Here is a 13,268-nt window from a genome sequence, read left to right on the forward strand (position 1 = left end):
GGATTGTGAAAATCGTAGACGGAGAGCAAGAGATTAACACAGTAAGCAGACAACAAGGATGTAGGTTGCAGTAGTTATTTGGAAAGGAAGAAGCTTGCACGTGACAACAACAACAACAACAACAAAATGGTTCAAATGGCTCTGAGCACTATGGGACGCGACTTCAGAGGTCATCAGTCCCCTAGACTTAGAACTACTTAAACCTAACTAACCGAAGGACATCACACACATCCATGCCCGAGGCAGAATTCGAACCTGCGACCGTAGCGGTCGCGCAGATCCAGACTGTAGCGCCTAGAACCGCTCGGCCACCCCAGCCGGCAACAACAACAACAACAACAACAACAACTCTAAACTGAAGGGCCAGCAGCACGTATGGTGGAGAAGTGCTCTTTCCAAGAAGAATGCTACAATGGCATTACTAAGAGTCTATTTTCCGCTCGGCAGTGCAACACACTGTGTGACGATTCGCGTTGATTCTGTTCGTGTACCTTCCTACATTTCTGTATTCCATAGGGTGTTACTGCATTTCCTGCAAATTTAACACTCCCTAACGTGTCTGCACACTGCGTCGCCACCGATTTAAAATACACGCTGCGGAAGGGTCGGTACAACCTTGTGAAACAGCCTGTAGGAGATCGCTGTGACGTGTCTGGGGAGATACAGGGGGGAGTCGCGCAGACAAACTTAGACTTCGCCCCTATCCCCTCACTTGTCCGCAGACAATATAGCACGACCTTTTCTTCTGCTATATACAGTGACGTAAAGGATCCAAATATGACCCGTTATTCAAATACGGCCACCCTTTCTTAACTCTTCATCAAGTGGAGCTCTCATGCGGCATTAGCGTTGACTTCTTGAGGGGGCGCTGCTAAGCAAAGCAGACTGAGTAACACAAGAAGCTTTCTCTGTGACAGTCGTGAATCTTTTGTTTCCTTTTCGGAGCTAAGTTTAGTGTTTGTTATGTTTCATTTATTAGTGTTTGTTATGTTTTATTTACAGGAGGTGCTTCACTGTGAAATACACACTTTTAACTGTCACAGACAATTTATTTCCCATTCTACAAGGTTAAATATCTGTAAGACAGTAATGTGATGTTTCGTGCGTACATTCCAACGCTGGCGCAACAGCTTAGTCACGACGATCCAGATCGAAGTTTAGAATTTTGTGAGTGGTTTCAGGAGATGGTGGGACGTGAACCGGGATTTATGAATAGCATTATTTGGTCGGATGAAGCCCAATTTAAACTCAATGGAACTGTCAATAGGCAATTGTGTGTACTGGGCTGAAGATAATCCTCACATTACAGTTGAAAAGGCTGTGAATCTGCCTGGTGTAAATGTGTGGTGTGGTTTGACTGCAAGGGGACTCAATGGGCCTTTCCGCTTTGGAGGTACTGTTACTGGAGAAACGTACCTACCAATCCTTGCTGACACTATTTTCCCTGCCATTCGTGCACTATACGGTAATGATAAGTTTTATTTCCAACATGAAGGCGCCCCGCCGCACTATCATAGGGACGTACGAGCATAGCTAGATCACAATGTGCCAGGCCAGTGGATAGGAGGCAGGGGACCAATCGAGTTTCCTGCACTATCTCCAGACCTCACGCCGCTGGATTTCTCCTTATGGGACACAGTAGAAGATGAGGTGTACAAACGTAAACCACGAAACCTGGACACACTTTGAAATGAGATTCAGGCGGTGTGCGCAGAAATCTCATTGGGCAATTTAGTACGATGTACGGAATCGGTGGTGACTCGTACTCAGAAATGTATTGATGCTGAAGGCCACCAGTTTGAACATTAATCACATTTGCAAAGTACATTTATTTTTCCAATTGGACTTTAAGCTTTCCATTTCCAGAAATTTAACGTTGTAGAACGGGAAATAAATTTTCTTTGACGCATCAATGTGTGTATACATTTTTTGACGCACCTTGTATAAATATTAAGAAACCAGTTCTTTAATCACAGAAAGCTTTTAGCATTCTTTGTTTTATGCTGGATTTCCTTGACTATGTTTTACATCAACTGTACCTTTGGCAACCAAGCCCCATCTGCAATGCTGGCCATTCCGTAATATGGGCGCCATGCTGGATCTAGGTAAGACCCAAAAACCATATTTGGGTGAACATCTTAGCGCATCTCCGTATTTTCGGTTGGCAAAAAGACGAAATTGGGATAAAAATGCGAAGTTTTGTGCAATTAATGCTGTTCAGGAGGGCAATGTACCTGTTAAACAAGCGGTACGTGAATTTGGGATATCGACAACAACACTGAGGACGTACGAATATTTTATGACTGAAGTCGCAAAACGCTGAATATGCGTATGTTTTGAGTGTTGCACTACATCATAAAACTATTTTACCTCCCAAGATAGAGGTTCATCTCCTCGAGTGCCATACAACAATAGAGACAAACTATTATAGTTTACGTGCAGATGATAGTAAACATACAGATTTTCAGCTGGCCATAAGAAATAATATTAAGCATTCTCTTAAGTCTCAACGAGGACTCTCAGTTAAGAGATGGTTGCAACTGTTCCTGAGATATCCTAATATCTCATTCAAAACACCACAGCTGCTCTCTGAAGTTAGAATCTACGGATTCGCAAAGAAGACTGTGGCCAAATCACAAATTACTGCAGATTTCAATTCTGGGTCATCAACAAGTGTCAGCGTGCGAACATTCAACGAAACATCATTAAAAATGGCTCTGAGCACCATGGGTCCCGCGGTTCCAGACTGTAGCGCCCAGAACCGCACAGCCACCCCGGCCGGCCGAAACATCGTCGATATGGGCTTTTGGAACCGAAGGCCCACTCGTGTATCCTTGAAGACTGCATGACACAAAGCTTTACGCCTCTCCTAGGTCCGTCAACACCGACATTGGACTGTTGAAGACAGCAAACATGTTGCGTGATCGGACGAGTCTCGTTTCAAATTGTATCGAGCGGATGGACATTTACGGGTAGACAACCTCATGAATCCATGGGCCCTTCATGTGAATAGGACCGTGGATTCAACTAAATGCCTAAGAATTACAATTGCAAACAACTTAAATTGGAAAGGACAGAAAATGTTGTAAAGAGAGCGAACCAAAGACTGCGTTTTCTTGATAGAACACTTAGAACATGCAACATGTATATTAAACAGACTGCCTGTACTACGCTTGCCCGTTTTCTTTTAGAAGGTGTGGGATTCTTACCAGATAGGATTGACGCAGTACACCGAGAAAGTTTAAAGAAGGGCAGCACGTTTTGTACTATCGAGAAATAGTGGAGAGGATGTCGCTGAAATGATACAGGATGTGGGGCGGACATCATTAAAAGAATGTCGTTTCTCGTTGAGGCGGAATTTTCTGACGGAATTTCAATCACCAAATTTCTCCTCTGATTCCGAAATTATTTTGTTGACGACGACCTACCGATCATCATAATAAAATAAGGCAAATCAGAGCTCGCACGAAAGATGCAAGTGTTCCCTTTTTTCTTGCGCGCCGGCCGCGGTGGTCTCGCGGTTCTAGGCGCGCAGTCCGGAACCGTGCGACTGCTACGGTCGCAGGTTCGAATCCTGCCTCGGGCATGGATGTGTGTGATGTCCTTAGAACTACTTAAACCTAACTAACCTAAGTCCTAGGGGACTAATGACCACAGCAGTTGAGTCCCATAGTGCTCAGAGCCATTTGAACCATTTTTTTTATTGCGCTATTTGAGAGTGGAATAATAGTGAATTATTGTGAATGTGGTTCTATGAATCCTCAGCCAAGGACTTGAGTGTGATCTGGGGAGTACTGACGTAGATGTAGATGAAGTAATATGTTGTTCTAACCTTCCTGGAAAGTGCTATCTCGAAATCTGAATAGTAAATCTCTCCGTGATGCATAACGCCTCTCTTGTAGCGTATGCTACTGCAGTTTCTTGGACATCCCTGTGAATATCTCGTGCAAACCAAACGATCCTGCGACGAAACGCGTCGATCTTCGTTGGATCTTCCCTGCCTCTTCTAACAGTCCTACTGGTAGGCATCCCAGATTAATGAACACCACTCGTGAACCGGTCGGAGAAATGCCTTGCCAGCCACTTCCTTCGTGGGTGAGTTACATTTCCTACATTACTGACATTACTATGAATCTCAGGCTGGTATCTGCTATTCCTGCTTTTACTTTATGTTGTCATTGGACATGGGGTCGTTTGGAGAGTTACTCCTACACAATTTACAACAGATGATGTTGCCAGCAATATGCTATCAACTGTGTAGTAGCACAACAGTCGATTTCTTTTCCTATGTATGCGCAATATGTCACATTTATTCACGATCAGGGTCAACAGCCAGAGCCTGCACCGTTCATTAACCCACTGTAGGTCATTCTGCAAATCGATAGTAAGTTCTGACATTACTACTTTCTTATAGACAACCGCACCACCTGCGATCAGTGTTCTACAGCTTCCGGCGCTTGGAACTGCATCATTTACGGGTACAGAGTAAAAGGATTGAGCTATTAAAAAAAAGTAAATTAGTTACAAACTAAGGCGTGCACAAACTTTATCCAACATGTAAACGTCACTACAGATATACGGATTTAGGTTATGAGATGTTCGATATGTTTGTCGTCGTTGGCGATGATGTGGTGGCCACTCTCTCTGCCTGTGAGAATGTTGCGCATCACTTCGTACACAGCAGTAAGGAGAGGTGGGCTACAGAATGGTGTGGCAACTGTCGCCGTAGGAAACCTGGGCAGGAGTAAAATCGGTTTCCAAACAAGTTAACATCACATATAAAAGATTTATTCTAGTTGTATTACTGGAAGCCAACAACGACTCATTAAGAGTAGTGCAGCAAGAAACAGAGTCTAGCTAGCGCAAGGTCAACTAAGATGATGCTCCCTGAAGTAAGCATCAAGATGAGACTCCCAGTGCAAGAGGGCTCAGTGGATGCCACTCGCCGTCCTACATCCGTGGGACGGAGCTGCTGCAGGTGTGGCTGCCGGGCCTACACCACTGGGTTCGCCAGATCCCGCGCAAGCAACGCCTGGGTCTTACGGAAACTTGCCACTGCGTTACCAACTTTGATATGCCGCGGGGTGGCACACAGAGAATTGCAACTCTAATAAATTACATACGCACCGACTGTATATTCGAGTACGAAGTGACATCGACATCCGAGCATGTCTTCTGGATTGTTGTTGTTGTTGTTGTGGTCTTCAGTCCTGAGACTGGTTTGATGCAGCTCTCCATGCTACTCTGCCCTGTGCAAGCTTCTTCATCTCCCAGTACCTACTACAACCTACATCCTTCCGAATCTACATCTACATGACTACTCTGCAATTCACATTTAAGTGCTTGGCAGAGGGTTCATCGAACCACAATCATACTATCTCTCTACTATTCCACTCCCGAACAGCGAGCGGGAAAAACGAACACCTAAACCTTTCTGTTCGAGTTCTGATTTCTCTTATTTTATTTTGATGATCATTCCTACCTATGTAGGTTGGGCTCAACAAAATATTTTCGCATTCGGAAGAGAAAGTTGGTGACTGAAATTTCGTAAAAAGGTCTCGCCGCGACGAAAAACGTCTATGCTGTAATGACTTCCATCCCAACTCGTGTATCATATCTGCCACACTCTCTCCCCTATAACGCGATAATACAAAACGAGCTGCCCTTCTTTGCACCCTCTCGATGTCCTCCGTCAATCCCACCTGGTAAGGATCCCACACCGCGCAGCAATATTCTAACAGAGGACGAACGAGTGTAGTGCAAGCTGTCTCTTTAGTGGACTTGTTGCATCTTCTAAGTGTCCTGCCAATGAAACGCAACCTTTGGCTCGCCTTCCCGACAATATTATCTATGTGGTCCTTCCAACTGAAGTTGTTTGTAATTTTAACACCCAGGTACTTAGTTGAATTGACAGCCTTGAGAATTGTACTATTTATCGAGTAATCGAATTCCAACGGATTTCTTTTGGAACTCATGTGGATCATCTCACACTTTTCGTTATTTAGCGTCAACTGCCACCTGACACACCATACAGCAATCTTTTCTAAATCGCTTTGCAGCTGATACTGGTCTTCGGATGACCTTACTAGACGGTAAATTACAGCATCATCTGCGAACAACCTAAGAGAACTGCTCAGATTGTCACCCAGGTCATTTATATAGATCAGGAACAGTAGAGGTCCCAGGACGCTTCCCTGGGGAACACCTGATATCACTTCAGTTTTACTCGATGATTTGCCGTCTATTACTACGAACTGCGACCTTCCTGACAGGAAATCACGAATCCAGTCGCACAACTGAGACGATACCCCATAGCTCCGCAGCTTGATTAGAAGTCGCTTGTGAGGAACGGTGTCAAAAGCTTTCCGGAAATCTAGAAATACGGAATCAACTTGAGATCCCCTGTCGATAGCGGCCATTACTTCGTGCGAATAAAGACCTAGCCATGCTGATTACGTGTCAATAGATCGTTCCCTTCGAAGTGATTCATAATGTTTGAATACAGTATATGCTCCAAAACCCTACTGCAAACCGACGTCAATGATATAGGTCTGTAGTTAAATGGATTACTCCTACTACCCTTCTTGAACACTGTTGCGACCTGCGCAATTTTCCAATCTGTAGGTACAGATCTATCGGTGAGCGAGCGGTTGTATATGAGTGCTAAGTAGGGAGCTATAGTATCAGCGTAATCTGAAAGGAACCTAATCGGTATACAATCTGGACCTGAAGACTTGCCCGTATCAAGCGATTTGAGTTGCTTCGCAACCCCTAAGGTATCTTTTTCTAAGAAACTCATGCTAGCAGATGTTCGTGTTTCAAATTCTGGAATATTCCATTCGTCTTCCCTGGTGAAGGAATTTCGGAAAACTGCGTTCAATAACTCCGCTTTAGCGGCGCAGTCGTCGATAACAGTACCATCGGCACTGCGCAGCGATGGTATTGACTGCGTCTTGCCGCTTGTGTACTTTACATACGACCAGAATTTCTTCGGATTTTCTACCAAATTTCGAGACAATGTTTCGTTGTGGAACCTATTAAAGGCATCTCGCATCGAAGTACGTGCCAAATTTCGCGCGTCTGTAAATTTTAGCCCATCTTCAGGATTTCGCGTTCTTCTGAACTTCGCATGCTTTTTCCGTTGCCTCTGCAACAGCGTTCGGACCTTTTTTGTGTACCACGGGGGATCCGTTCCATCTCTTACCAATTTATGAGGTATGAATATCTCAATTGCTGTTACTGTAAAGTACCAATTTGAGCCACATTTCGTCTACATTCGCATAGTCAGTTCGGAAGGAATGGAAATTGTCTTTTAGGAAGGCTTCTAGTGGCACTTTATCCGCTTTTTTAAATAAAATTATTTTGCGTTTGTTTCTGATGGATTTGGAAGAAATGGTATTGAGCCTAGCTACAATGACCTTGTGATCACTAATCCCTGTATCAGTCATGATGCTCTCTATCAGCTCTGGATTGTTTGTGGCCAAGAGGTCAAGTGTGTTTTCGCAACCATTTACAATTCGCGTGGGTTCGTGGACTAACTGCTCTAAATAATTTTCGGAGAATGCATTTAGGACAATCTCGGAAGACGTTTTGTGCATACCACCGGTTTTGAACAAGTATTTTTGCCAACATACCGAGGGTAGGTTGAAGTCCCCACCAACTATAACCGTATGAGTGGGGTATTTATTTGTTACGAGACTCAAACTTTCTCTGAACTGTTCCGCAACTGTATCATCGGAGTCTGGGGGTCGGTAGAAGGAGCCAATTATTAACTTAATTCGGCTGTTAAGTATAACCTCCACCCACACCAATTCGCACAGAGTATCTACTTCGACTTCACTACAAGATAAACCACTACTGACAGACACCAACACTCCACCACCAATTCTGCCTAATCTATCTTTCCTGAACACCGTCTGAGACTTCGTAAAAATTTCTGCAGAACTTATTTCAGGCTTTAGCCAGCTTTCTGTACCTATAACGATATCCGCTTCTGTGCTTTCTGTTAGCGCTTGAAGCTCAGGGACTTTTCCAGCGCAACTACAACAGTTTACAACTATAATTCCGACTGTTCCTTGATCCAAGCACGTCCTGTAATTGCCAAGCACCCTTTGACATTGCAGCCCATCCCGCACTTTCCCGAGGCCTTCTAACCTAAAAAAACCTGGTTAGTGTATTCATCTCTTCGTCTCCCGCTACGATTTTAACCCTCCACGCTGCCCTCCAATACTAAATTGGTGATCCCTTGATGCCTCAGAACATGTCCTACCAACCGATCCCTTCTTGTAGTCAAGTTGTGCCACAAACTTCTCTTCTCCCCAATCCTATTCAATACTTCCTCATTAGTTATGTGATCTACCCATCTAATCTTCAGCATTCTTCTGTAGCACCACATTTCGGAAGCTTCTATTCTCTTCTTGTCTAAAATATTTATCGTCCATGTTTCACTTCCATACATGGCTACACTCCATACAAATACTTTCAGAAACGACTTCCTGACAAATCTATACTCGATGTTAACAAATTTCTCTTCTTCAGAAACGCTTTCCTTGCCATTGCCAGTCTACATTTTATATCCTCTCTACTTCGACCATCATCTCTTATTTTGCTCCCCGAATAGCAAAACTCCTTTACTGCTTTAAGTGTCTCACTTCCTAATGTAATTCCCTCAGCATCGCCCACTTAACTCTTCTGGCTGCTCCGCTCTTTCTTTTTCCATTGCAGTGCGGGTACTGACCTGGTGGTAGTGCGGGTACTGCAGGCTGGAGGCGGGGGGGCTGGGGTAGTACTGGGGGGCGTAGCCGTAGCCGAACTGCTGTCCGGGCGGCGGGGGCGGCGCCACCACTGGCTGGTAGCGGTACTGCTGCGCCATCAGCTCCCCTCCCACCACGGTCACCTCGCTGTCCGGCGACCCCTCCCTGCAACAGGCGCGCGCACGTCGGTCAGAAACACAGCTCCAGCACGGGATGACGACGGGGAACACGTCGAGACTGTCGCACTTTCAGATGTAAGGTACCTGGAAAATTAACAATATGAAGAGACCGATACCAGGCGCGTGCACATCTGTCAACACACACCACCAAAACGGAATAACGACGGGGAACACGTCGAGAGTGTCGCACTTTCAGATGTAAGGTACCTGGAAAATTAACAATATGAAGAGACCGATACCAGGCGCGTGCACATCTGTCAACACACCACCACCAAAACGGAATAACGACGGGGAACACGTCGAGAGTGTCACACTTTCAGTTGTAAGGTACCTGGAAAATTAACAATATGAAGAGACCGATACCAGGCGCGTGCACATCTGTCAACACACACCACCAAAACGGAATAACGACGGGGAACACGTCGAGAGTGTCGCACTTTCAGATGTAAGGTACCTGGAAAATTAACAATATGAAGAGACCGATACCAGGCGCGTGCACATCTGTCAACACACCACCACCAAAACGGAATAACGACGGGGAACACGTCGAGAGTGTCACACTTTCAGTTGTAAGGTACCTGGAAAATTAACAATATGAAGAGACCGATACCAGGCGCGTGCACATCTGTCAACACACACCACCAAAACGGAATAACGACGGGGAACACGTCGAGAGTGTCACACTTTCAGATGTAAGACACCTGGAAAATTAACAATATATATATATATATATATATATATATATGCAGCTCGTGGTCTCGCGGTAGCGTTCTCGCTTCCCGAGCACGGGGTCCCGGGTTCGATTCCCGGCGGGGTCAGGGATTTTTCACCTGCCTCGTGATGACTGGGTGTTTGTGTCGTCTTCATCATCATCATCAATCATCCCCATTACGGTCGGAGGAAGGCAATGGCAAACCACCTCCACTAGGACCTTGCCTAGTATGGCGGCGCGGGTCTCCCGCGTCGCTCCCCTACGCTCGGTAAACGGAGTATGGGACTCATCATCATCATCATATATATATATATATATATATATATATATATATATATATATATATATATATACTATTAAAACAGTCTTGATCGCGATTTATTTATTACGGTGACCGGTTTCGACCACTACTGTGTCATCTTCAGACCAATGAGCAGGAACCCCTTTCTGCTGGATAATCACTACTTTTGGTTAAAAGTGTTGCCTCAGCAGGACTAAAAGTAATTTTGGTTAGATTGGTTACTCTTGGATAAAAGTTATGTACATTTGGTGAAACATCTTGTGAAGACACGTTTTGGTGACTAACAAGGGCTGCAATGTTCTTAATATGCTTATTAAGAATAGTTTCTCGTACTGCATTAATTCCGTACTCTGTAAAGTTAAGTAACTGTCAAAATATTAATTGTTACACCTGATTGCTAATTTTTAAATGTAAATTGTACATTTCAAGATTTAATGCATCTTTTACTTTATTCTTTAATTTCAGATACAATCCATAGAATGCTATTCTTCTGTCGTAAAAATTTTTCTATTTTTGATCTGGTATTAAAACTAATTTTTATGTAATTAGGAATCACACGATTCATTAGGCACTGTTTGTTGGAATTAAGTTTCATAATTTTAGTGCGTAACCCTCTAAACTTCTTGTAATCTCCCAATACCTGACTTGGCAATAAATTAATTACTTTTGAATACATTATGGGAGTGACAGTGATCAATGTGTTACAAATATTTACTATTAAAAACAGTCTTCATCACGATTTATTTATTACGGTGACCGGTTTCGACCACTACTGTGGTCATCTTCAGACCAATGAGTAGGAACCTCTTTCTGCTGGAGAATCACTACTACTAAACCATATATGATTGGTACTTTACAGTAACGTTTCAGTTCTGTAGTTCACGATGCATGTTTATTGATGAATTTCTCGGTACATTCGAATCATTGCATAAAACAACATTGTCTTCACTTCGAAAGCAATATTTTCAATTTTTTTAGTGTTTTATCCATCTTCTTCAGCAAATGTAGCTGTAAATGTCGAAATAATAAGCAACCTGTTACAAAACAGAAATTTAATTTCTTAACCGGTTTCAGTCCTTATTCGCAAGCTTAGAACCATCGCATTTTTTGCGAGTGACAACAATAATACGCATGCAGCACGTTACTGTGCTCATGGGGTTCATAGTGCCTGTAAAAAAGGCTATACAGAAGCAAAACAAGTGCAGAGACCGTGCCATAACTAATCAGCTAAAGTTAATTTTTTCAGCATGAATAAATGCAATACCACGTAATCAGAGTCCGTCATCCTATTCTTTCGCTTCTGCAATAATATAAAGAAAAACAAAAATAAATCATCATAATCGGAAACGAAACTTCCTGGCAGATTAAAACTGTGTGCCGGACCGAGACTCGAACTCGGGACCTTTGCCTTTCGCGGGCAAGTGCTGTACCGACTGAGCTACCCAAGCACGACTCACGCCCCGTCCTCACAGCTTCAATTTCGCCACTACCTCGTCTCCTACCTTCCAAACTTCACAGAAGCTCTCCTGCGAACCTTGCAGAAGTAGCACTCCTGAAAGAAAGGGTATTGCAGAAGTTTCATATCAGCGCACACTCCGCTGTAGAGTGAAAATTTCATTCTAGAAACATCCCCCAGGCTGTGGCTAAGCCATGTCTCCGCAATATCCTTTCTTCCAAGAGTACTTCTGCAAAGTTCGCAGGAGCGCTTCTGTGAAGTTTGGAAAGTAGGAGACGAGGTACTGGCGCAATTAAAGATGTGAGGAAGGAGGGTGAGTCGTGCTTGGGTAGCTCAGTCGGTAGAGCACTTGCCCGCGAAAGACAAAGGTCCCGAGTTCGAATCTCGGTCCGGCATACAGTTTTAATCTGCCAGGAAGTTTCATATCAGCGCACATTCCGCTGTAGAGTGAAAATTTCATTCTATAGTCATAACCGGTTTTTCTTTTATACTTGCTGCTAAGTTTAGACTGAAAACTCCGTTATCACTAAAGACATACAAAATTCGATCTGAAAAACGAAAAATGATGATTTATAGTTGATTGATTACCTTCTATTCAACATGTTGACTGCAATTACTTGGGAAGCTCTAATAAAAATAATCCATGGAAATAAACATACTTGAAAATAAGAATATAAACACGACAGGTATTTCGTGAATATTCAATTTTACATGAAAATTTAAATTGACAAAGTGAAACCGAATTCTGTTACGCAAAGTGCCCAGCGAAATGTCCCCAATTTCAAAATTAAATATTCCGAAAGCTAAACCATGCCTCGCAATGCCTGCGAGGAAATGTTAGAAGGAAACGGTCTGAAATGCGGCGAGACAATTCACAGCTCTCGTATCACGATAAAGCATCCGCAGATTAATCCCTGTTGGTGCGTGACTACTGCAAAAGAATCAAAATGACTGCTGTCTCATCCTTCGTACCTTGTCGCTGCAGACTACTTTTTATTTCTAAAGTTGAAAACCGCGTTGAAAGGACGGAGATTTGCAACGATAGACGAGATAAAAGAAATTTCGCAGATGGCGCTTCGCATGATGCAGCAAGGGGAGTGCCAAGACTGCACCCGTGTGCCATTTCTCTGGCTCGTTGCGCATCCGGCACTATCGATAGCGACTTTTATTTCTGTTTCCGTCTGGTTCGGCCTGCGCACGTGCTGAGGCGGCTGCTGCCCTCTGGAGCGCTTTCCGCTGGGGGCCCCGCGCTCTCGGCTCGGCAGTTGGATTCGCACCGAGCTGGCGGTGTTTTGCCTTCCGCCCCGGCACGGAGATGTGGTCTCGTTGCCGGCGGGCCTCGTTGATTTGACCATTGCGTGGTGTGGCGTGTCGGTGACGTGCTGTAGTGGACAACTGATGGAGCCCCGCACGCGATCGCTCGAGGTTCTCCGTCTCTGAAAAGGGTTGCCACGGTATCGCTCGGGTTTCCGCACCCAGGAGTTGTAAGGACTGCAGGGCAGGCTTTCTGTGTGTTTGCTGTGTCCGGTCTGAGTGGCGGGGTTCGTTTCACCTTACTTCAGCTGTTGTTTATATTTTCTGCGTATTCCGTTTTGGCCAGAGTCTAGGGGTCCAGTTTTCTGCTGGTGTGTATACGGTCGCAGCCCCCGTTTTCCCGCCCGGGGGGCAGCCGTATCTGTTGGTGGGGATTATTTGGCAGCGTGTGTCTTGCGTGGACCCGGTGTGCTCACGCGCCCTGATTATGAGCTGAAATTACTGTGGTCAGGCTGGCTCGGTTGCTGGAGTGCGTGTTGTTGGTTTTCTTGCTTGCTGGGGACTGCGCGCGCGCCTCTTCCGTTTGGTGATGTGGCAGCAGTCTGATATTTTT

General features: G+C 44.6%; 1 protein-coding gene across 1 annotated transcript in view; it reads right to left on the reverse strand.

Annotated features, from left to right (window-relative positions):
* Positions 1 to 13,268, reverse strand: part of LOC126291576 (basic proline-rich protein-like) — a 297,308-nt gene that overhangs the window by 96,535 nt on the left and 187,505 nt on the right. The window contains exon 3 of the mRNA XM_049985111.1: positions 8,738 to 8,918. Within this exon, the coding sequence (XP_049841068.1) occupies positions 8,738 to 8,918 (181 nt within the window). The remainder of the gene's footprint in view (positions 1 to 8,737; positions 8,919 to 13,268) is intronic.

The sequence above is a fragment of the Schistocerca gregaria genome, chromosome 9 (assembly GCF_023897955.1).
Source record: "Schistocerca gregaria isolate iqSchGreg1 chromosome 9, iqSchGreg1.2, whole genome shotgun sequence".
NCBI lineage: Eukaryota > Metazoa > Arthropoda > Insecta > Orthoptera > Acrididae > Schistocerca > Schistocerca gregaria.